This window comes from Octopus sinensis, linkage group LG8 (assembly GCF_006345805.1).
Source record: "Octopus sinensis linkage group LG8, ASM634580v1, whole genome shotgun sequence".
Lineage (NCBI taxonomy): Eukaryota > Metazoa > Mollusca > Cephalopoda > Octopoda > Octopodidae > Octopus > Octopus sinensis.
Genome location: NC_043004.1, coordinates 32,383,082 through 32,408,654, shown reverse-complemented (window position 1 = coordinate 32,408,654; position 25,573 = coordinate 32,383,082). Strand labels below are relative to the sequence as shown.

The window sequence follows — 25,573 nt, the reverse complement described above, 5'->3', positions numbered from 1 at the left end:
TATCTTATTAGCTTACATAAAATCTCTCTCAGCTGTTCAGGTAAAGATTCTGCATGTACTTATTTGACTGGCAAACTATGTGCCATAAGTTTGGTATGAAACTCAGCAAAAGGTTTTCTGGCTTTTGTTTCTCTGAATTAGCAATCTGTATACATCTTCACCAAAGTGTACATAATGCACCTGCATCATTTATAGTCTTCCTTAAGGTGTTTCATTACTAAAGCAGACTTTTCAACTCACAACTACAACCCATGATCTCCTGAGAGACATCAAACAATGGGGCAATCAACATGAACAACAACTGCAAGTGGAGGCACAATGGCCCAGTGGTTAGGGCAGCGAACTCATAGTCGGAGGATCATGGTTTTGATTCCCAGACGGGGCATTGTGTGTGTTTATTGAGCGAAAACACCTAAAGCTCCACGAGGTTCTGGCAGGGGGGGGGTGACCCCTGTTGTACTCTTTCACTCCAACTTTCTCTCTTTCTTCCTGTTTCTTGTCCCCAACTTCCTACACAACCGCTGAGCCTGGATGCGCATTCATCCATCCATTGATGCTCTTGGTGTTGAGGGTTGACCCACTTTCTCTTCTGCGGGTCTTACGAATAGCAAAGGACCACGTTTCGGATTTCTCCCTCTACAGACAATCCTCAGGCGCGATCTTGCAAGCTCTGGGACGAAGACCACTTCGCTCAACAAACAAACAACTGCATCAACCCCCAACCTGAGAAGAGCTACTAAGATTATGTAAGGGTTCTGTCCCTCTCAGGACTAAATAAATAATGAAAAGGCAGTGACACCTGTTTATAGCTCATTGAACCGAGAAAAGCAATGTACTGAACATAACAGACAAGTTTACTCATTCAAAAGAATTTGTTCTATTCAAATTCAGTACCCGTTACCAGTCAAGACATTTGGTCAGTACTATGATGTTGAATATGTAAACTGTAAATCATGAAGATTATTCATGAGAAAACAATTTGATTTGTACAAATCTTATCTCATTGTCCAATATAATGCTAACATTTCATAATATACATTAAAAAAAATTAAACTAGTCAAAATAGTCATTTGGAATTCAGGAATAGAGTGAAAAGTTTAGAAGTATGTTGTAAAAGCCCATACAAATATGAAGGATAGTGAAAAAAAAGGAGCATAATTTAAAAATTACTGATTTGTACTGTTCTAATTCAAACTTACAATCTCACTTGGGGAACAATATTTCATAGTTCCTGTTAGTGTCCAAGGTTGATATAAAGTACCAGCTAAAAACATTCCAATACAATTCCCCCCCAAAAACTCTATTTTAAAGAAAAAACTATCTCCTGATATGTGTGTATCTGTGCAACAGAGAGGGAAATTAAAACTGCATATGTTATGAACTTAGAATATGTGTTTATTAATAAAAGTTTAATAACGATAATCTTTTTATTCATACGAACGTAACTGATATGAAATATGTCATCAATAACAGTGACAAATTCATATGACACCGCAAATAATTGTTGTTGACAAAAGATCCGGAGAAATTGTATTCACCTCAATAGACGTCATTGATTGGTTGAAATTGCCGAAATGCATGAAATTAAGCAACAAATACCTTACAAGCTACAGAATTTTCTCAAGAAAGCCAAGAGAAAAAGATGTTTTATGTAACACACTACCAGTATACGAAGTTTAAAAGTGTTTAGTTACAAAGAAATTATTTTAAAAATCTGCCGGCCAAAGTGAAAAGATATCCAAATTTAATTCAATTAAAAATAGAATGGAGTGGATAGTGAATCTGACCTTTGTCAGCATGGACATATTTTTGGCTTTATTAAACTGCATGAGCGAATGTAGTTTAACCCTTTAGCATTCAGATTACTCTGTCAAATGAAATATTTATTCATACTATTTTGAAATAATCACGTATCACCTTGTGGCTTTGAGATTTCCATGATGTGATTGTTTATTTTTAGAATGGCATTGTGGAATACGCGTGATAGGTCAAGTCTGGTCAGTTCGAACATAAAACAGGTAGATGGGTCAGATATGGCCGGCTTAAATGTTACTGCCGAGCCCTTAGAATCACTCGTTGTAATATAGTTGTAGAGTGAGAGGTCAGTGAGGTTGTTACTGTTTAGCCGCTGACCTAAAAATATTGCGGTCAAGACCGTGCTGTTTTTACCAAGCATAATGTAAAATCACATTATTCAGTTTCTCCTTTCATTGTCTTTTTTAAGAACCATTTGAGGGAGATATGACTGCTATTTTTTGCAATTTGATCGAGGACGTAGACTCCGTTGGAGGTTATTGCTTGGTTCTAGACCAGCCCGTCCTGACTCAGCAAACCCATGATCCAAGACAATACAACCGTAACCCTTCCGTATTTAAAAAAAAAAGACCTGTGAGTTTGAGGGAAATTTAGGAGCTATTTCTAGTTGATTGAGCTCCCTTGTTAGGGCAGTTATGATTGCCATTTAGCCCAGTATCAGCCCTAACTGAGCAAATACATGTTCAAAGGCATTTCCTTTCCAGTCGTGACTATAATTACTAGAGGGGTTTGGCTGCTATTTCTAGCAAACTGATTAACTGTGTGAAGGCTCCCATGACAGGCTCACGTTGTCATTGAAATTGTTTACAGAAAGGAGGGGAAAGGTGATCTAGTGACGTAGTCTCACTAAGTACAGGAAGTGACGTCAGGTACCTCGGTTACCTAGACGAACTCTCACGAAACTCTCGTCGAGATTTCTTAGCGTCAGTGAAGCTCTCTTCTTTTGCAGCATGGCTTTCTCTTTACGTCGGCTTGCCTCGAATATTGTGAGTAAACAGAGGCCAGTTTTACTATGTCTGGCTAGAAGTTCTTCAGCCGGTGGCAAGCCTGTCGACCACCACAAAGGCAAAGTTGGTGAGTGAGACCCTCTTTAAATTAACCCAATGCTGCCCGCCACTTCTCGTTCATTTGCATATCGCCCCACACCTCCATCTCAACTTCACCAACCTTGCAACCTTCTTCATTTCGTTCTTATGTAACAAAACCCATCTTTCTTCAAAACAGCTTCTCTGTTATTCCAATGTCTGTCTTACATCAGAAATTTACTGTTGTGGCTGCTTCTTTTCGCAACGTTTTTACAATAATTTTGCTTTAATTACTTGGCTGTCGCTTGGTGAGAGCGGGAGGGCAGTTCAAGGTGAAAAACAGTCACGTTAGATTGGAATTGTTGTAGTTTAGCTGTGGATATTCAATGGGCATTTTGTCACGTAAACCACTTTCTACGATGAAAGTAGAATTTCGACTTATGTATATAGATTCTTTTTTTTGTATCGAATATTTTCATTTCACGCTTGTACTCCTCTGCACATATATATATGTATATATTCGTGCAAATGGTCAAATATCTTAATATATATTGCATTCCTGTATATTAGAGTCGGAAATTATCTAGTGCTTCTTAAAGCTTCTATTTGGATGTGTATTTTTCAAACATAAATTACGAATCTGAAAAATAAAAGGTGGGTGGGGTGGGGGTCCTTTCGTTATTTGTTAGTTTTGGATGAATCATAAGGGACACTGAATAGTCCCCATGTCCTTACCTACAAGATAGAGGAACTAATTTGGGCAATTGCATTGGGTTTCACCTTTTTTTGTTTTTTTTGAATTGTTAATTATATTTTATTACAATATCAATACTTTCGTTATTGAATACATTTTCATTATTTCGCTCAGATATTTGGAATGAAGTGAGCCTACTTTTTTTTCTGCTTAAGGGGCAACATTTTTCCAGACAACCACATAAGGGTTATTACTATGGGGCTACCCATCATTATTATTATTATTATTAACGAATTAGTGGAGAATAAGATTTTTGCACGAGGTTTAAGTTGTTTATAATAGACTAAAATATTCCTTTAGACCACACTAACTACGATTTTAAATTAGGAAACTATACATTATATGTCTTTACAGGCAGGGTTCTTACGGTTTGAATGTCTTTGAGCATAGGTTTGATCAAAGTGGATTTAGGTTTAAACTACAATGTGTGATCCAATTCTACTTCAATGAATTGAAGTGAGTTTAAAGTTCAGGCTGTCAAGTGGAAACAGATTTAAATAATTTAGATAAGCGACTGTGTTCAACGATAATTACATTTATTTTTGGATCTATCTGCAGGACACTATTTTAAAGCATTTAATCTCCAGGACACTATTTTAAAGCATTTTCACATTTAGTTATTACTTTCATTTATCAATGAATTGTTTGCTTGGAAAGTCCCCTGAATCTTTTTATGCATTAAGCCCCTATTTTTCCTCATAAAAATTTAAGTTTTGCCTTCAGAACCAAATATAATGAGCCTTTTCTCCCATTCAAATTGTTGTAAAACGTGTGTAGTTATTGAAATTTATGATTTATCGAAAAATATTAACTTTTTCTGTTTAACCGGTAAGTATACCTAGATATGAGCTGCTTCATGGTAGACCTTAAAATTTTATAGCAAATTTTTAACAGATTGCAAATTTTAACAAATTTAGAAAAGTGTTTAGTAATCAAGTTTGTTGTTTAACCCAAGGTCAAAACTTGATCGAGTAGAGCCTATAGTCAACAATATTTCAGTGTAATATAGGACTTACATTACCTAATGTATCATATTATTAAACATTACTTAATATATCCATCCTATTGCTGTTAAGGCCGCGAGCTGGCAGAATCGTTGCCGCGTCCGAACTAAATGCTTAGTGGTATTTCTTTTGGCTTTACTTTCTGAGTTCAAATGTCACCAAGGTCGATTTCACTTTTCATCCTTTAGGTGTCGTGTAAAAACGTACCAGTCGAACACTAGGATCGATGATATTGATTTACTCCTGTCCCATAAAGTTGCTGGCCTTGTGCCAAAATTTGAAATCATCGTTATTATAATTATTATTTGGGATTTACTTGCCAAGCAGTTCCACTGTGTTGGTAATCCCCTTTTCTGTAGTGGGAGAAATAGTAGGAAGCGAGGCAAAATAACTGTCATTGGATCTTTGAGTTCCTGCAATCGATAAAATAAGTATCGAACGACTCCACCTGTCCCTTCCACATAGTTTTCATTATTATGACAGTTACGTAAAAATAAAAAGTTTATTTTTTTAATTATTCAAATATGCTACAAGCAGTTCTTAGTCATGGTTTGGTGTTAATAACTTAAGGTCTACTTTATATAATTTTATACAGCTCACTGTCGAATACGCAGTCATTTCGTTGGTCTTAGATCTCATTCGAAGCTCCATTTCTTGTGAATTCCGTCAGGTTATAATGATATATTTCAGATGACCTCTGATAGAGTTGAGGTCATTATTTTGTACTCACCACTTTTAGCTCTTTTTCGTTTTTTTTATTTTTAGCAAGAGTGATTTCTAACCATTTGTTATTTCACTTCACTTTATTGTGATGATGACACTTTACCTTTGAATCAGTAGGCCTAGCATCAAAGATGTTCCGGCTGTAACCATCTATTTTTTTTTTTTTTTATATTGGACTACATTATATTTCTCAGTATTTCTTATTTAAGACGGTGTAGTGTGTTTTGATTTGAGGGAAATTTGATTACTATTTCTAACAGGTCAAGAAATTACATGTAATGACAATGGCTTCACAGCTGTTTTTTCTTTTCACTTCCTCTTTACAGTTCCTGCGATAGTTTCTGCTACTCTGAACTGTCATCGCCAAGTACTTGCACTAAATATTCCTGTTCTTCCTTCACATATACGCCTTCCCCGACACCATATAATTCCCATCCTGGCCATACCCGCAGTTGTACAAACTGATTATAAATCGTATCGATCTTAGAGGACTTGTAGAGGTTATACGGTTGTTGACCCTCCTCCATGGCTTGACATAAACAAAAGAAATCGGGTGAAAAAAAAAACAAAACAGGATTAATGAAAATATGAATTACCTTCTAAAGAAAATAACGATTTCTTTTCGAGCCTACAAGGGTTCTTTGTCATCGCTCGACTTGGTAGAAATAGCAAATAAAATTTCTTCAAATTACACTTCATTTTTTAAAAAATGAATGTTCTGTTGGATAATGTAGTCAGGATTACATAAATGAGACGGTTACGGCTGAATTATCTTTGATCATAAGCCAGCTCAACCAGGGCTAAGAGATGTTTATTTTAATTGCGTTAATAGTTACTTAATGACGAAAAATAGTGTGCAAGTTTTTATAATTTTCTATTTACAAAATTGTCAATTTGTGAGTTATTGCTACAAGGGGTGTAACTCTTTAATATTGGTCAAATCAGTGGGAGGACTCGGTGGAGCTTTTGTTTTAAGCTTTGTGGAGCAGTTAAAATAGCTTATCACAGAAGTGAAGATAGATACCCTTCCAAAATTTCGAACTTCCTACGTATTATCTTCACACACGCACACATCCAGTCGTTATTTCTGTTATCTTGTGATCTCAATTGACCTTGACATTCTGGTTAACTCTAACCAGATCTACACCTGCTTGTTATTGTGCTTTAACCACTTAACTGCTTCCTTATTTAACCGTTCTGTCTTTTGTGTTGGCTCACGATCGAGTTACAAGCGTTAACTTTTTACAACAGGTTATATTATTTTTGTTCGTGTATCCTGTTGACCTTTCTTTTTTTTTTTTTCTTTTTTAACCCTAGACGTTAACAAATGTGTTTTCATAGTATTCTGTTACAAGTCTATATAAAAATAGAAATAGCAGTAATGTTTATTTTTGATGAGTTAACTTTAGGTTTATCACACACTACCTAAAGTATTAGGAGCCAATTATTCATTCTGGTTTCCAAACAATCGTGGGTTTGTTAATGGAAATGTCTATTTGGGAGGCACAGCTACTTTTAGTTTTTTTTTTTTTTTTAAGGAGCTGCAGCTATCGACTACGTGGGTATAAGATAAAATCCTTTATTGTCTATTCTTTGTATTTTTCTCAAGAGCAGTGGTTCTCCACCATCATTTGTCTACGAATCTCTTTGATTACTATTTTACTCTGGTGGACCCTCGTAGACATTTGATGTTTAAAAACTAGCTTTACAGATACTTCTTTCAAAATTCCTATTTTGTTTTTCAAACATTCCCTTGTGTAGGTTGAACTATGAGAAATGTTAGAGAAAGACAACTAGCTGTTTCCTGCAATTTATTGCAATTTGCTACATCTGAAGCAAATTTTTTTCATACTACTTTGCGACCCCAATTTACTATTTTGCTTATGTGGACCCCCAAAACTCTTATATGGATCTCAGTTGAGAACTACTGCTCTAGAGTAAGTTAGGTTGAAAAAAAGAAAAACAGAAACATCTCTTGGCTACTTTTTGTAATAGCATCTGGCTCTAGAAACAATTGTTTTAAAATTCCTCCCACACACCCAGCTTTCTACTCATACTCACATTAAAAAATGTTTACATATACACACAATGACATGATTAGTATTAGATAACATTTAACATTTTTGGGTAATTATCAAAATAATTTACAGCAGATAAATAGTTTTTGCTGCAAAACAAATTTGTAGGTAATGGGTGTTGTTGGTTGTAGTGACCTCATAAAAACCCTTTGTGGTTGTTCAACTTGCAAGAAATAGCAGCTAAATTCCTTCAAATCTCATCTTCACAAAGGAAGGATACATTAGATAATTTGGTTCATGTTTGTGTTTGTCTTGTAATGTATTTTGACTAGTAGAGATGAATACAATCTAAAGTAAGTATTAGGATTGATATGATCAACTAAAATCCCTCAAAGGTAGTACTCCAATATGGCCAGCAGTCCACTGAGTGTAATCAGTAAAAGATTGATATGTAACTGCTAGTGCCATGATAAACTTTACCCAGTACACTCTATAAAATGGTTGGCATTTGGAATGTCATCCAGCCATAGAAACCATGCTAAAACTGATGTGTCTGAGTGAAATGGAGTCCTCTGACCTATGTATGTGGGCAGTAACTCTGAATAACATCCGACTTGACTGGGTCAACCTGACCAATTCATGTCAGTATAGAAAATGAATGTGAAATGAAAATGTTGACACACATATGGTATATGGACAGTTGATTGAAGTAAAAATTAATTTCTTTAATCAATTATTGATTGAATGAAGTGATTTAAATAAATTATAACAAATGAAAAAAAATTTTTACAAAATGGTTATATTATAGTTTGTGTTTAGTTTAAAATTGTTATATTTTTAGATTGTAAGCATAAACATTACACACACACACACACAATATATGCAGTGGCCCATAACGTTAGATCACAATGCTTTTATATAATGTTGTTGAACTGCTAATGTCACTGTACAGTAAAAACATTGACATTGCTTTCAGATATGGATTCACAGATTTTTTTACCAGCTATTGGGAAAACCAAACTTCAGTCATTAAATTAAATCAATTTTCACATCTAGCTAGCACAGTTATACACTAACATAATATATGACATTTTAATGAATTAATTATTTTATCAAAACATGACTTATAACCATTTTTTTTTTAACCTATTTTCTGTATTTCAGAATTTTGCTGTACTTCGATTAATTATTGATTGTAGCAACTGTTATTTTAAGTGTCTTTTTTTTTAATAACTCTTTCTGATAGAACTACATCTAGGTTTCCATTTTTAGGTGAAACTTGATGGTAATTTTGTCCTCATTCTTGATCACTCTCCCTCCCTCCCTCTCTTCCCTTGCTCTTACCTCTGGCTAGGTAACTTTGTATCTCCTTTGCAGCAGCACACCTCTTTCTTGTTAACTCCCACTTTCTCTTTAAGTAACTGTTTCTACCCTCATTCTTGTTAACTCTTGCTCTCCCTCTTGTTGGGTAACCATGTACCACCTCTACAGCAAGACCTCTGTTTCTGCCTCTCTGTCACACTCTAATCTTTCATCATCTGACACAAGATCACCTCCAATGCCCCTTCCCCTCTCAAAGACACTTTGCCTTGCAAAGTCACTTGGTGACCCTGCCAATGCAGGTACCACTTAGAAAGTACCCAGTTCACACTGAAAAGTGGTTGGCATTTGGAAGGGCATCCAGCTGTAAAAACCATGCCAAAATTGACCTGTGTGTGCAATGTAAAAAGCACTCAACCCACTCTATGGAGTACTTGGTGTTAGGAAGGGCATCCAATCATAAAAACCATGCCAAAACATGCACAATGCAAGCTCCTGCCTGGCCAGCTCCTGTCAAACTTTCCAACCCATGCCAGCATGGAAGGAAGACGTTAAATGATGATGTTTGATGTAAAGCCTTACATTTTGTAGGAAGATGAGTAGATTTAATGACTGTAGCATACAACTGATCTTTTATTGAGTTTTGTAAGTCAAATGTAAATGGTTCACTATTGGTTTTGATAATGAGAAAACAGTTGTTTGATGAAGTGAATTATCTGCTTATATTATTAGCATGTAAGTGACTGAGTCTGCTACAATATTAAGTTGATGTTTCATATAGAGTTTCTGGTCTAAGGCTTAATACTTCACTAATGGTGTTAGATATTTGATTGTCTTGTTTAAAGTTTTTCCTTTCAGTATTATTTATATCTATGTTGCTGTACTTATAAAAGTATTGGTGTCTTTATGGTTTCTCCCACACAGTATTCATGGTGTTAAATGTATTTATATAATGGTGTGTCTCGTATACAGTTTTCCATGCAATACCAATGGTATTCAGTGTATTTATATAAAGTAGTGTTGTATTTTGTCTAAAATATCCCATGCAACATTAATGGTGTTCATCATCATTTGTACGTCTGCTTTTCCATGCTTGCATCGGTCTTTTCCAGCATTTCCAACAGTATGTTGCCATTTGTTGAGTTTCCTTTTTCTATTTTGTTTGTGCGATTCAACATCAGCTTTTATCATTATTTCTGTCTGTCTTCCTCTTCTACTTGGGTATCCTGACATTTCTTTAACCCATCTGTTATCCTTCATATGCATCGCATGTCCATGTTAATGTAAACTACATTTGTGTACACTATAGCTGATTCGTTTTAGTTTAATCTCTCAGCTCAGTTGTATCCCATCATTCATGTAGACTAACTTTACACATCTAGCAGGGCATGCTTGCTTCATTAGTCTCTGACCTATGCACACAAGTATCATACAATCTATTGTTTGCAAGATATTTTCTTGCTATGTATCAACAAGGTGAGAAGTACATGACTGATATCAGTTAATGCAGTTGTTTTAATAAAAACTTCAGCTATCTTTTATAAATATTTTGTCATTAATTGCTTTTGTGTTTTGTCTCGCAGTTTCTGACGTCTCCATGCCTGATGCTCTTGGTCATGCTGTTGGTGTAGAACGGTTTGAATTGTTGGCAAAACTTGCAGGAAATGAGGTAACAAAAACATATTTTTAAATAATTAATTCCTGTTCCATTTCACCAGGTAAATGCTCTAATGTGATTAAAGTCACCTCTTAATTTACTATATTCATCCTGTCAATTCAAACTTGATGACCTTTGTGCGATTGCATAGAGGTGGGTGCATAGGTCTTCCAGCATTAGTAGCACTGTTAGGATGGTTAAATTGAACATTAGAACATAGTTTTCTCTTGAATTTGTCTGGAAGTTTAATAAAATAAAGTACCAATCAAGTGCTGGCATCAGTATTATCGACTAACCCCCTCCTCTCAAAATTACTGAAACAATTATTAACAGCATTATTAACAATCATTAGAGCACTGAAAAATGTTTTACAGTATTTAATCTGGCTCTTACATTCCAAATTCAAATCCTACCAAAGTCAACTTTGCCTTTTGTCCCTTGGAGGTAGGTGGGAATGTGTCAAAATAAAATACCAGTCAAGTATTGGCATGGATGTTATTGACTAACCCCTTTCTCTCAAAATTGCTGGTCTTGTGCCTAAATTAGAAACAATTGTTATACTATTGACACTTTTGGTTGAATGAAATGTAGGTCTCTGGATTAATCTTGTACATTGTACCTTGCATAAATCTTCTTAACCCTTACTTCAGTTAGATGGATGATTATGGAAACATTTTCCATTTATTTTCCTTGACAGAATATGAAAATATTGTGAAGTAAGCTTCAGCGGATCTCTATATGGTTGCTTAATTTTCTAGAAATAGCTGCCAAATTTCTTTTAAAATCACACCAACCATCTTCAAAAATGGAGGCATGCATTGGATAATATAAATCCTGAATGTATAAAAAGGTGCCTATCTTTGGTCATAAGTCTGCTTGATCAGGATTAACCCGAGGATAAACTTGCAGCATTCTTTAAAATCAAATATACACCAGAAAATATTTTTCTGTATCAAGGCTGCTGAGGCTGTACTCATAAATGATGTACAATAAATGGACTACAGTTTCATTACAGTTATACAGTTAAAATTCTTGTACTTGTATTGCAAACACCAGCCATGTTTTGGTATGTGCAAGACAACCTTTGGACAATTTTTTTCTTCTCTGTTGTCATCTACCACATTTATTCTTTATTCTTTTGAATGGACAGGCTACTCCTATCTCTAAACATTTTTGTCACTCTTCTTTCACACTCTCATGAACTTACCCACCCATCCTTCCTGATCTTCTGTCCATACTCTCTTATATTCAGTTGAAAGTACACTCTAAAACTTTGTCCCAATCTTTGTCTTCCTTCCAACTGCTCTTACCCACCCTCATAATGCAGGGTAGTCATATATTTCCACTATAACAAGCTACCTGTGTCTGACCCTCTATCATACCTTAGTATTTCACCACCTGCCATAAAGCTGCTTCCCTCTCTACTATAACTCCATTCAATCAAAGGATCTCAAACATGTTGGTGCTGGTATCACAGGAAAATGTGCCCAGTATACTAAAGTGGTTCACATTAGGAAGGGTATCAGGTCATAGAAACCATGCCAAAGCTGGCATTGGAGTTTGATGCAACTTACTGGATCCTGTCAAATCGTCCAACCTGTGCCAATATGGAAGAAGGACTTTAGATAATGATGATCAGAATAGGCTAACACTTTTGCTACCTGCCTGACCTGTGCCATTTAGACTCCATTAATTTATCTGATGGCTAATTTACTCTGTCACACTAATAAATTTTTAACTCGTTTCAGTCATTAAACTGCAGCCATGCTAGGGCACCACCTTGAAGGGTTTTAGTTGAACAAATTGATCCCAAGATTTATTTTTTAAAGTCTAGTACTTATTCTGTCGGCCTTTTTTGCCAAACTGCTAAGGATGTAAATACAGAGACTCACAAATAGATATATGCATGCATATATGTGTGTGTATATATATATATATATATATATATATATATATACATATATATATATATATATGTATATTCCCGGTTTCTAAGCCAGCCCGTCAGTTCAACCTTCGTATATTCCCGGTTTCTAAGCCAGCCCGTCAGTTCAACCTTCGTATATTCCCGGTGCACCCGCCCTTGCCCACCCCCACCACCAATACCGGATATCTCTATATTTTTGCTCCATCTATACCGGATGTCGCTTCTCCCACCACCATTATAGGTGTCTACTCTTCGAACCCCCCTCTTCAATACGCTATTTCACCATGCATTACCCCTCTCTTGATATCCTACGTTCTACTTGCCTAGAACCTGTCATCATTTCTCTGAACCACCCCTCCCCACTGGTGCTCCCCTATATATTTCTGCCCCCCCCACACATAAAAGCACCATCCGAACGTGGCCGATGCCAGACCCCTCTGGCACCTGTGCAGGTGGCACGTAAAAAACACCCACTACACTCGCGGAGTGGTTGGCGTTAGGAAGGGCATCCAGCTGTAGAAACACTGCCAGACTAGACTGGAGCCTGGGGCAGTCCCGAGCTCCCCAGACCCCGGTCGAAACCGTCCAACCCGTGCTACCGCGGAAAACGGACGTTAAACGATGATGATGATGATGACACACACACACACATGACGGGCTTCTTTCAGTTTCTGTCTACTAAATCCACTCAGGGATTTAGTCAGCCTGAAGCTATAGTTGAAGACGCTAACTCAAGGTGTCATGCAGTGGGACTGAACCTGAAACTATGTGGTTGGGAAGCAAGCTTCTTACCACAAAGCCAGACCTGTGACTAATTGTATATGCTTATATTTTTTTATTCTGTTATGGCTTCAGTCGTTTGAATGTGCTCTGTTGTGATTCTACCTTCATGGTTTTTGATCACTCCTATTGACTCCAGTACTTATTTCAGTTGGGTACTCCTGTTAATCTCTGTTTATTGGACTGCCAAATTTGAGGACACAATGGAATGCAATGTAATCACAGCAGCAGTTTCTAATTAGTACAAACACACACACACACACACACACACACATGGATGTATGTGTGTTGGTGTGAAGAAGTGTATCTAGCCATAGAAACCAACCCAAAATTGAGGCACTAGAGCAAGACATGGTCTTCTAACCTCTCGGATCCTGTCAAAGCATCCAGACCATGGCAGCATGGAAAGTGGATTGTCATAAAATAATGTTGATGACGTGTGTGTGTGTGTGTGTATGCATACACACACACATACCGTTTTTCCAAGTGTGAAATGGAATGGATTTGGATTTTGCTAGTCAGGTAATCTAGTGTATGCAGAGTGGTGTATCTTGGTCAGTACATTAGCTCCTGTGCCACACAGCCAATGAATGAAGGAACCTGTACTTACTAGAAATAACAGCTAAATATCCCTCAAATTACACTGCCATCTTAAAACATTGAAGAACACAGAACAGTGTTGTCCTAGATATCTATCTATCCGCTCAGTCGAAGTCGACTCTCGGTTACTCGATAGATCAGTGTCCTCCAGCCAGTTCTATCCTGGGCCGCTTCTTTCAGATTGGCCATGTCCATTCCCGTATCACCCTTGATGGTGTCAAGCCAGCGGGTTCTTGGTCGGCCTCTTCCTCTCTTGCCACTGACCATTCCAAGCATGATGTCCTTCTCCAGGGATTTTCTCCGCATATGACCAAAATATGTCAATCTATGCTTGGTGATCCTAGTTTCTAGCGACAGTTTCGGCTTGATCTGTTTAAGAACTTCTCCATTGGTGAGCCTCGCTGTCCATGGAATCCGTAAAAGTCTTCTCCAACACAAAATAATAATAATACAAACAACTAGATGGTGACACTGACATAAGACTACCTGAAAACAGTGTGGAGTCGTTCAAAGCCAGAAGCCTTTGATTACAGATCTGCTTTTATTAAAGCAAACCTGACTGGAACTCATTTTGTCTGAGTTATGTCCCTTGCTGACGCTCATCTTAGCAGCAAGCTTTTCAACTTGTATGCAGTCAGTGTTTTAGTATCATAGCCTTACAACTGTTGATGTCTCTAGAAAAGAATTTAGAATAAATTGAAAAGAAAAGAAAAAAATGCCGGAATTAATTGTGAGAAAACCACAATTGCTGTTACACGAGCCTGCAAAAATTGGATGAACAGTAACGATTTTCAGTTGCTAAAAACTCGTCTTTCAAAGATATTCGAAACACAGCTTGATATCCCAATAAATATATAGGTATTTTTGCTAAACCCATCCAAATCCTTTATTATTTTGAAAATTATTTGAACCGTATAAAACAATTCTTACAACTGAAGTCGGATCTTTTCCTTTTCAACGACATATGTCAACACAATTTCTAGTTAACTAAACACTTTTAAACTTCGTACACTGGTAGAATGTGTTTATAAAACATCATTTTTTCTTGGCTTTATTGAGAAAATTCTATATGTTGTAACATATTTCCACTTTAAAATCGAGCATTTCGGCAATTTTAACCAATCAAATACGTCCATTCAGGCTGAAAACATTCCGTGCTGAATGAATATGCTCCTCATTTAAGAAATAGATTAGGTTTATTTACATTTGCGAAGAAAAAAAGATATCCTTCCCCTACCCCTAATTCTAAACCTAACCCTAAAATAGATTGAAATGCAATAGATTGATACTAGGGTTATAATTATGGGTGACATTTTCATACGACACCACTACGGAAAAAGGGATTTTTTTCTAGCGGTGTCAAATAAAAATGTCACCCATAATTATAACCCTAGTATCAATCTATTTAAGGGTTAGGTTTAGAATTAGGGGTAGGGTGGGGGAACGGTATCTTTTTTTCTTCGCAAATGTAAATAAACCCAATCTGTTTCTTAAACGAAGGGCATATTCATACAGCACGGAATGTTTTCACCCTGAATGGACGTATTTGATTGGTTAAAATTGCCGAAATGCTCAATTTAAAGTGGAACTATGTTACAACATATAGAATTTTCTCAATAAAGCCAAGAAAAAATGATGTTTTATAAACACATTCTACCAGTATACGAAGTTTAAAAGTGTTTAGTTAACTAGAAATTGTGTTGACATATGTCATTCAAAAGGAAAAGATCCCTGAAGTCATAAGAGAGTTAAAGCAATATTCACACCAAAAGTGAGTATACATACACACGTGTATGTAAATATGTATACAGATTGTAAAACATGGGCAAATTAAAAAAAAGAACTCAGTACCATTTGTTAGAGTAAATATTTTATGTTCAGGTTTATAATCTCAGGTTGTAGTTTTCCATTTGAATTTGTCCTTATCTTTGGACATTCACAAGCTTCCGGTTTATTTTCAGTTACATACGTACACTTGTACATGTACACACATCTATATGAAAAGAGGGAAATAATTCAATATAACTTGTAATCTTTCAAGTATATATACACATACATAGTTAAATATTGTGCCAAGGGGAAGAACTTAATGTCTACGTATCCATCTCTTGGCATGGAGCATGTCTCAAAAGTGACATGTTATGCAGATATAGAGGTGTGTGTGTGTGTGTGAATACATACTAATATACATGTGCTTGAGAAGATCTATTGTGTCAAGTGAAATCGTAGTCGTGGCCGATGCCAGTGCTGCCTGACTAGCAAGTAAAAAGCACCATTTGAGCGTGGTCGCTGCCAGTGCCGCCTGACTGACCTCCGTGCCAGTGGCACATAAAAAGCACCCACTACACTCGGAGTGGTTGACGTTAAGAAGGGCTTCCAGCTGTAGAAGCCTTGCCAACTCAGGTTGGAGCCTGGTGCAACTTCCTGGCTTGGAACTCTGCAGTCAAACCGTCCAACCCATGCCAGCATGGAAAGCGGACGTTAAAAGATGATGATAATGATACATGTATGTGTATAATTGTTTTCTCTGCTTGCATAATGTGATTCACATTACTGTGCAACTGTCTAATATATAATTTGTATGTGATGTGTATGTATATATATGTTGCCTCAGGTTATAGTCACAACTATATGGCTGAAATCAATCTCAACAATGTGTATCATGCCTACATATTTGGCATCTGTCTCATTTTCCATTGTAGGATCCTTTTGAAATGAATGTAAAGAAAAGGGGAAAAGGCACTTCTGGTGAACCCAACCTTGTACCATCACTATTTGATATGCGGCTTGTTGGATGTATATGTAAGTAAAGCTTTTTAATTATTTTTTTTCCATATTATGTATTGTTTCAATTAACTGACAATTATAACAGCGGGTAAAGCCTTTCCTTTCTCATCAATGTTAATCCACCCAATTTAATCCAAAATGTTTATCCCTCCAGTTTAACAAGTGTAACATTTAAGTAAAAAAAAAATTTCTAAGTGTCAAATTTACAATGGCCAGTCTTGTTGCTGAAGTTAAGAATTATTGTATGTGATTAATAAGAAATTACAGGACATGCACAACCAAATATACAAACCAACTTTGTGTCTGTGTAAGACATTACACCACACGGGCTGGTGTGAGCACATTCACCATGTATTCTTGTAAACTTGTTAAACAGGTTTGAAATCAGGATGCTCCAGTTTCAGCTCCCATATTCTCATTAATTCCCCCAAACTAATCTTTACTGTGAAATAATAAAGTATGTTAAGTATGTTTACTTTCATTCTGAGTATTTATATAAAGTTATAAATAATGTAACCTAATCTATTATCTTCACATTATTATTTTCTGTGTTTGTTACATAGAGGACCCTAATCCAATGTTTTCACACATATAGTCATTCTGATACATATTGAAGCTTCATTATTTCAACAGCAATTCTGTGCTTTTTGTTTAACAGTGTTGCTTCAAAATCAGTAATGTCTGACTAAATACCTTGTGGTATTTAATTACAATCCTGTGAGTCTTACATTTGAATTTGGATCATCATCATCATCATTTAACGTCCGTTCTCCATGCTAGCATGGGTTGGACGGTTCAACCGGGGATCTGGGAAGCCAGAAGGCTGCACCAGGCTCCAGTCTGATCTGGCAGTGTTTCTACAGCTGGATGCCCTTCCTAACGCCAACCACTCCGTGAGTGTAGTGGGTGCTTTTTACGTGCCAGGCGAGGCTGGCAACAGCCACAATCGGATTGGTGCATTTTACGTGCCACCAGCACGGAAGCCAGTCAAGGCAGCGCTGGCATCGGCCACGATTCGGATGGTGCTTTTTACGTGCGACCAGCACGGGATAAAGTCAGCATTTCCTTTATCTTTTTCTGAAATGATTGAAATATTATAAATACTTTCCTACAAACACTGGCTGATATACTTGTGTGTTTCCCTCCTTCCTATATGTTACTCCCTTGTTTACCTGCCTAATTTTCTAGTCAGAAAAGCAGGAACAACACCATTTGTGGCACTGAACTACAACATTCCATATTAATTAGTCAAACCAAAGTGGGGCTCCTTACTATGTTGTACATTAGTAGGCCATCCTATCCTACTGTTGCTAAGTAACTGATAAATAATTTACAGGAGGTAATGCAGTAAAATTGAGAAAGCTGTAATACTTTATATCTCCAAAAATTGAGATGGAAGGTAGCATAATCTGTAACACAAACTACCTGGTAAGCAATGGTTAAATGGTTCAAGTCATGTCAGTGAACCAGTTGCTCTTTACTGTTTCAGATTCATAGTTATAATGTCTGATATCATTAGTGTGTGTGTGTATATATATAGCATGTGTGTATATATAATAATAATATTAGGGAGTATAACTCCAAACTTACAGGGAAAAATTCAATTTAGTATTAAATCAAATTTCACAGTATAAATATAAAATATGAATTAGAGATAAAACCACTATAATATATATATAATTAATATATTATATTAATTATATATATTATTTGTTATTTATGTATTGGTTTATGTCTATCACTGTTTGAGTTGCATAATAGTGGTTTTATCTCTAATTAATATTTTATATATATATATGGGTTATACTGCTAGTATATATATATATATATATATATATATATATATATATATATATATATATATATACATATATATGTGGTTGGTGGAGGTTCTTGCCTGTATTGCTGTCTCTCAGTCCACCATGAAAAGATATCAAGGCCTCCTGAGATGTCTTAATATGTTGTGCAATCTTTGCAAACAAGTCTCCTTGAGCAGTGTTGTCTGTTTTCAGTTCCTCCCATAAAACCTGTCCAGACTGTTGGCTGTTGAATAGATTGGAAGATTACTGAGGGTTGGGGACAGGAAAGCCATCTGACATAGAAAAACTGCTTCACTGTACTCTTAACTGGCCCATGCTTCATGGGGAAATAGCTCAAATGATGATTGTGTCCCTGTGTATACCTATAGCCTTTAAGTTCGTTTATGGCCCCTATTCTGTTATGCTAGCTACAGCCTAATGATGCCAACTGGCAATACCAGTTTTTTGAGGTTGCACTAAGCTGTGGTGATTATAATGTAGGATAAATGTAGTAATAACAACAATAATAATCCTCTGATGGAACGATTTTAATGCATTATGTGCATTTCTACAAATTACATGTTTCTTAAGATCATAGTCCTGGGATGATTTGAATGCATGAACATGATCTAACTGATGTCCATGAATACTATGGACTGCGCTATAATCATCCTAGGAATACGGACTATAATCTTAAGAAATATATCATTTGTGGAAACGCATGTAGCGATGCATTAGAATATTTATAAATTCTATACAAGGATTATTATTACTATATATATATATATATACACATACAAATACACATATAAGTAGGAACAGATATGGTGTTTAACAGATTAACCCTCTATATCAGTATTTCTCTAAGTAGGAGATGAATTCTTCAGATTGGTGCATAAGTAAGGGACAAGTAAATAAAACTTGTATACCTATATATATATCTACTTTGTCGTTTCATGATGAGGTACATTTGTTTTTTTTAATATCAAAGTTGGGCACGGCACAAAAAGATAGAGAAACACTACTCTATATGTTTCATGTAAAGGATTTTAAAATTAATGGAATTGGCATCCCTCTCTGGAAAAATGTGCATGTATACCTCTATATATCAATATGTACATACACAACACTCGACTATTCACACGATGCCTGGCAACAAAGGTTAAGGCAGTAGTAACAATCTGTGGTGAAAAATCACTACTGTTTGACTCTTATTAAGAAATGTGGAGACAGCAGTAGGCCTGTCACCACACACCTACTGTCAAATCATGTATTGCTTTAATAAATGCTATATTTTTCATTCAGTCATCACTCATTGGCCAGTCACATTGAATATCCTGTACCAATTGTCATCAATCCTATACACTTCCTCTCAGACACTTGCTATCTATCAGATCACTTGAGCTCTGCCTCCATACAACTTAACATTTCATATACAGCACGTTTTCCTTTTTTTCTCATTAGCCTTGACAGATCTTCCTTATTCTCTACGTTTACTGTTTTAACATATGGCACTACACTCCCTCCGTATGCTACATTTCTGCTGTTTGAGAGACTCCGGCATACAATATTCAGATGTTGTCTCCCTCTCTCTCGCACACTAATATATATTCCATTATCATTTCAGGTGAAGAGGAATCATTAGTTATACATTGGATGCATCTGTATAAGGGAGAGCCGAAACGATGTCAATGCGGGTATTGGTTTAAATTATCAGAAATGAAGCCTATTGAGTATTGATAAATATATGCAGACAGTAGGAAACATTACAGAGCTGACATAGAACTATATTCAGTCAATATTATTTTCCCTTTTTAACAGTTTCCATTTTGTTAATTTAAGCCATTAAATAAAATAAAATTATAAAAAAAAAAACGAATAAAAGTTTTTGGCTTATTTTTAATTTTCAGATGTGTGTGTGTGTGTTTGTGAGTGTGGTGCTTCTTGAAAAGCATTTTGCTTCTAATACCAAAATAACAAGTTCATCAAAAATTTGATTATGTAGATTTTCCTTTTTATTCACTGCTTGGCTGGCTGTGTAGTTAAGAAATTTGCTTTCCAACTACATTCATGGTTCCAAGTTCAGTCAAGTGTCTTATTTACTGCTCTAGGCCAACAAAGGCTGAGGGAGGAAATTTGGTAGGTGGAAACTGAAAAGAAACCCATCATATGTATATGTGTGTGTTTATGTCTGTCTACTTGCCTCGATATCATGCAGATGTTATAATAAGCAACACCAACATACAAGCAGTGGTGCTTGCTCGTAGTCTCTTGTGAAAATGTGTTGAGAAATAGCTTGCCTGAGGGCTGGCGAACCAGATGGCTGCACCAGGCTCCAATCTTGATCTGGCAGAGTTTCTACAGCTGGATGCCCTTCCTAACGCCAACCACTCTGTGAGTGTAGTGGGTGCTTTTTACATGCCACCGGCACAGGTGCCACAGGAGGCTGGCAACGGCCACGAATGGTTGGTGCTTTTTACGTGGTGAAAATAATTCTTCCAAAACCCCAACCCATGCCAACATGAAAAATGGATGTTAAAAGATGACCATTGTTAGTTGTAGCAATAATAAGAGGAATCAAATGAGAAATTGTGCTATGGTCAAACAAGAAATCAATCATCATTATCATCATCATCTTTAACATTTGTTTTCTATGCTGGCATTGGTTGGGTGGTTCAACAAGATAGCTTGAGAGCTACTTTGGTCTCCAGCGGCTGCTTTGGCTTGGTTTCTTGGGCTAGTTGCTATTCATAAAACCAACCACTTTACAAAATGTTCTGGGTGTCCTTTCTTCCATGGCACCAGCACTAGTGAGGTCACCAAGACTCTTTGGCAGTGGAGAGGGTGCAGTATTGAGGAGAGTGGCTTTATGCCAGATGACGATAGGTTCAAATACAACAGGCAGCGGAACAAATGTTTTGTAGAGGAGACATAGGTATCCCAGCAGAAAAGGGACAGAATGGTAATATATCAGGATGTACTCTCAATGTACAAGGTGGACAGAATAAGAGCAGAGAGTGTAGGATGGTTGGTTGGTTGGGTAGGTATGTTTGCAAGAGTGAGAAGTGAATGGTGAACATTGATGGCAGCATGGACAATGTTGAGTGTTAGGGAGAAGGTACGAAAAAGAGCAGTGGGTCATGAAAGGAGAGGAGGGGGGAACTAATAAAACTAGATACATGAAAAATAAGATGTGAAGATGCTGGGTGACGGTCAGAGGTACATAGAGATGGAGATAGTGAATTACTATCTATCCGCAAGTATATATTTGCGGATAGGTCACACTTTTTTACCCAAAATTTCAATAAAAATCGAGTGCGACCTAGCCACTCAACATCACAGGGATCTGAACTGCAGAGTATCGGTAATCCAGAAGAAGAATTTTTGAGTTTCAATCCTGATGGAGTTTAATAATTATATCTCAATGAATAAAGACTTTTCTTATGTAACACTTTTTTCTGTTGTTTCTAATTCTTGACATTTTTGTTGAGTTGATACTTATCGTTTTTTTTTCTTTCTTTTTATTTATCAATTCTACTTTCATAAAATCACTTTCACAAAAACGTTGTAAGCAAAGTTTTGAAATAAAGGTGAATATTTGACAATATTAGTTATGTTTAAGTTAAAGAGGGCCATGTAATTCTCCAGAGTAACCTATCTGAGAGTCAACTGCTAATATGTACTTTGACAACTAAGGGTGTGACCTATCCATGAGTATATATGGTACATAAGCAATTGGGTTGGTGGAAGATATGTTCAGAGGGAAAGGGCATTCAGTGGACATAGTGGTAAGATATGATGTTAGCAGTGTAGAATGGGTGACAAGGGAAGAGGTACCAAGAAGAGGGATTGTAATGGTACAGAAAGGATCAATGTCACCACCACCACCAAATGCCAGAGATCAAAAGTATTGGTCAAGTATAGATATGGTTTGTCTCAAATTTGTGAAGGCTTTTGACAAAGTTGAGCATGGAAAATGATACATCACAAATTGTATGATTTTTGCAGAATTGGAAAATAAGGAGAATAGTGCCATGACTTTTTGAGATGATACCCTTTCAAAAGATTGAATAATTCTGAGTAAAATACCTCAAGAAACTGCTTTGGAGTTATTACTTTTTATATTAAGCTCTTGCAGACGTTTTTGGTTATATAAACTGCCATCTTTTTCTATGCTAATGATACAAATATATCAAAAGCAAATAAAATTTTTATTTGTATCAAAGATCTCAATAATAAAAGACTAACAAAATCTGCCTTAACAAATTTCATTTAACCCATTCAAGCATGGAAAAGTAGCCATTAAAATAATGATAATGATGTATTAACGGGTATGAAATTATAAAAAATATATTTACACAAATGCATAAAGAAAGCTAATTTCTTTTCGATGTGAAATGATTAATTCATTAATATAAACAGGAAATAAATAATCATATTTACATAAATAATCATTTATTGTACCATTTAGAAAATATTTTTTCTGCAAAGCAGTATGAAATTATGATGTGTATCATAACAAATTTAAGCAAAGTTTATCTGAAAATGCTATTTTAAAATTTAAGCTTGAGATGTTGATACAATTTATTTATAAAACAACGTTGATTCAATTATCTTTCACATGTTTATCAGCAACTTTTGCTTAGTTTGAAGGATTGTAGGTAATCATGGTTGATGTTGGTGTAAATTGTATGACAAAACGTTTTCCTGTAAATAAAAAGAGAGAGAAATGAGGCTCTTAGACAAAAAGAGAGAATCCACAAGTTAATGTTTTACAGCTTTTACAACTAAGCAATGCCACAGTCTAACTAAGAGGACTATTATTACATCAGCTATCAGCAAGGAAGCCAGTGTGTACCCACACAAGCTGCTAGAAATAGCAGCTAAATCTACCTCAAATCAAACCCCACGTTCTTGGAAAAGGAAAAGCATATTGGATAATACAGTTCTGCATGATCTGTGTCTGGTTTAAATAGTGTGAGCGGTCATCGTTGGAACATGTTTGATTATTGGTCTGCTTGGTCAGGATTGACTGAGACCTAAACAATAACTCTAGCACTATCACTACTGTGTCCACAAAGAAATTTCTGATCGATCAGTCAATCTGCTCGTAATAACCAAACTTTCCTCAAACCCTGCTCTGGCATTTTAGAATAAGATAAAGGAGGGTATATTCATTAAAAGTCAGGATTACTAAAGTTGGAGCATATTTGATGGTCGATCAGTTGGATCAAAGACTAGAACTAAACAACTTTTACTGCTGCTGGGTAATTTGTATCATGTCACATCATGAAATATCTTTTGAGCAAATAAAGTGTATAATAACTTGTTTCAACCCAAGGATATTACTGGTTTATGTTGTTACATTGTTACAGTTCAGACCTGTGACATGTTGACAGTTGGTCCATAGAGCCATTGCTCCAAATATTTTGTGTCTCAGTTACCATAAATCCTTGAGTATAATCCGAATTTTTTCCCAAAATTTAACGGTCAAAATCCTTTGTGTGTACTATATACGAGGTTAAAAATGAAAAATATTTTCTAAGCAATGTCCGAGTCTCTATTTGTTGTCCGGCAATGTTTATTCAGATGCATTTTGTGATGTCGGGCACAAAAATACCTTAAGCTATGCCTGAAAGCAATGAAGTCATAAAAAAATCATCCATAACTTGCAGTAAGCAACATTTATTAAAATAAAAGTATTCAGATCACAGAATAATGTAACAAAAACAATTTGCAAACATATTTACATTCCCATATAACAGTTAAGAACATCACCATTATTGTATTACGCATGCGCGGAAGTGTTTGTTCGACAAGATGCTTCTGGCTTAATTATGCACTACTCAAGTTAGAGAAGAGGTGCGTATTATACACAAGGTTTGGGTTTTTCAGAAGTACAGCCCCCTAAAAATCCCCTGTGTATTATACTCAAGGGCAGATTATACTCGAGGATTTACGGTAAGTGAAGTACAATACTGTCTGTATCAACAGATGGTTTATTGCAGGATATGCAATTTGATTATTTTATGGTGAACACTATATTCATTTTAAGCATCTGAACATTTATTTTGTATCATTGTTTACATGTATCCAATTGGAGATTCAGTATATTTCTAACTATATGGATGATAAGGGATTGTCTATAACTTGGTGCAGACCACATATCATACCCTCATTTGAAGACTATAATCTGTGTTCTAAACTAACAATAATTATGACATCAACAATGTCAGCTTTTCCAACTGTAGTCACAAATAAATTACCAAAATTTCAAGCAAAAGGTCATCACTTACCGAACTGCCTTCTCATCTGTGACTTCAAGTTTGAAAACGGACAGACTCTTCGGAGGATTGCTAATCCAAGTCCAAGGTTTAAACAAATTTTTCTCATATTTCCATTTCAGTTTCATCTCAACTAATTCTCCAAGATTCTGTTTATTCTTCACCAGGAATGAAAAATTCTTTTTAGGATCCAACTTGATATTACTGAAAAACAAGATAGAAAATTATACATACATATATACATGCGTGCACATGCACGTGCCGGTGGCACATAAAAAGCACCATCCGAACGTGGCCAATGCCAGCGCCGCCCCGACTGGCTCCTGTGCCGCTGGCACGTTAAAAGCTCCAACCGATGCCGGACCCCCCCTGGCACCTGTGCAGGTGGCACGTAAAAAGCACCCACTACACTCGCGGAGTGGTTGGCGTTAGGAAGGGCATCCAGCCGTAGAAACTCTGCCAGATCAGACTGGAGCCTGGAGCAGCCCCTGGCTTCCCAGACCCCGGTCAAACCGTCCAACCCGTGCTAGTGCGGAAAATGGACGTTAAACGATGATGATATATGTGTATGTGGAAGCAGATAAAACAAGGTAAGGTAAGAGAAAAGAAGAAAAAGAAGAATTTCAATATTTCTGTGGAGGTTACAGATGTTTTGTAATCCACTCAGAATTACATCATCAACTTCAATATAGACAAGTACACACACACACATACACATAAAGAAAGAAAGAAAGAGAGAGCAGGTGCAGATATGGCTGCATGATTCGGAAGCTTGCTTCTCAATCATATAGTCTTGTGTTCAGCCCCACTGCATGGCACTTTGGACAAGTGTCTTGGGCTTCAGATCAATCAAAGTCTGTGAGTGGATTTGGAAGTATGTGTGCATGTGTGTCATTGCATGTGCATATATATGTATATATATATATATATATATATATATATATATATATATGTGTGTGTGTGTGTGGAGGCGCAATGGCCCAGTGGTTAGGGCAGTGGACTCGCAGTCGTAGGATCGTGGTTTCAATTCCCAGACCAGGCGTTGTGAGTGGTTATTGAGCGAAAACACCTAAAGCTCCA

At 36.3% G+C, this 25,573-nt stretch overlaps 2 protein-coding genes across 2 annotated transcripts in view; one reads left to right on the top strand and one right to left on the bottom strand.

Annotated features, from left to right (window-relative positions):
- The first annotated feature begins 2,691 nt into the window (after positions 1-2,691).
- Positions 2,692-20,082, top strand: LOC115215114 (cytochrome c oxidase subunit 5B, mitochondrial). The gene is made up of 4 exons (XM_029784286.2): positions 2,692-2,889; positions 10,243-10,328; positions 16,326-16,425; positions 19,837-20,082. Exons 1-4 carry the CDS (start codon positions 2,766-2,768, stop codon positions 19,947-19,949), a joined length of 423 nt encoding a protein of 140 aa, XP_029640146.1. The 5' UTR covers positions 2,692-2,765; the 3' UTR covers positions 19,950-20,082.
- A 2,560-nt stretch (positions 20,083-22,642) lies between these two features.
- Positions 22,643-25,573, bottom strand: part of LOC115215053 (pancreatic triacylglycerol lipase-like) — a 51,303-nt gene continuing 48,372 nt past the window's right edge. The window contains exons 10-11 of the mRNA XM_029784194.2: positions 24,506-24,697; positions 22,643-22,916 (exon numbers count right to left, since the gene is read on the bottom strand). Coding sequence (XP_029640054.1) covers positions 22,838-22,916; positions 24,506-24,697 — 271 coding nt within the window. The 3' untranslated portion in view covers positions 22,643-22,837. The remainder of the gene's footprint in view (positions 22,917-24,505; positions 24,698-25,573) is intronic.

What these genes read in the sequence shown, in the direction of transcription:
- LOC115215114 (XM_029784286.2), top strand. Translation starts at nt 2,766, where the DNA reads ATGGCTTTCTCTTTACGTCGGCTTGCCTCGAATATTGTGAGTAAACAG. An exon ending in CAAAACTTGCAGGAAATGAG is followed by an intron (nt 10,329 to 16,325) that starts GTAACAAAAACA and finishes TTTCCATTGTAG; the next exon opens with GATCCTTTTGAAATGAATGT. An exon ending in GCGGCTTGTTGGATGTATAT is followed by an intron (nt 16,426 to 19,836) that starts GTAAGTAAAGCT and finishes TTATCATTTCAG; the next exon opens with GTGAAGAGGAATCATTAGTT.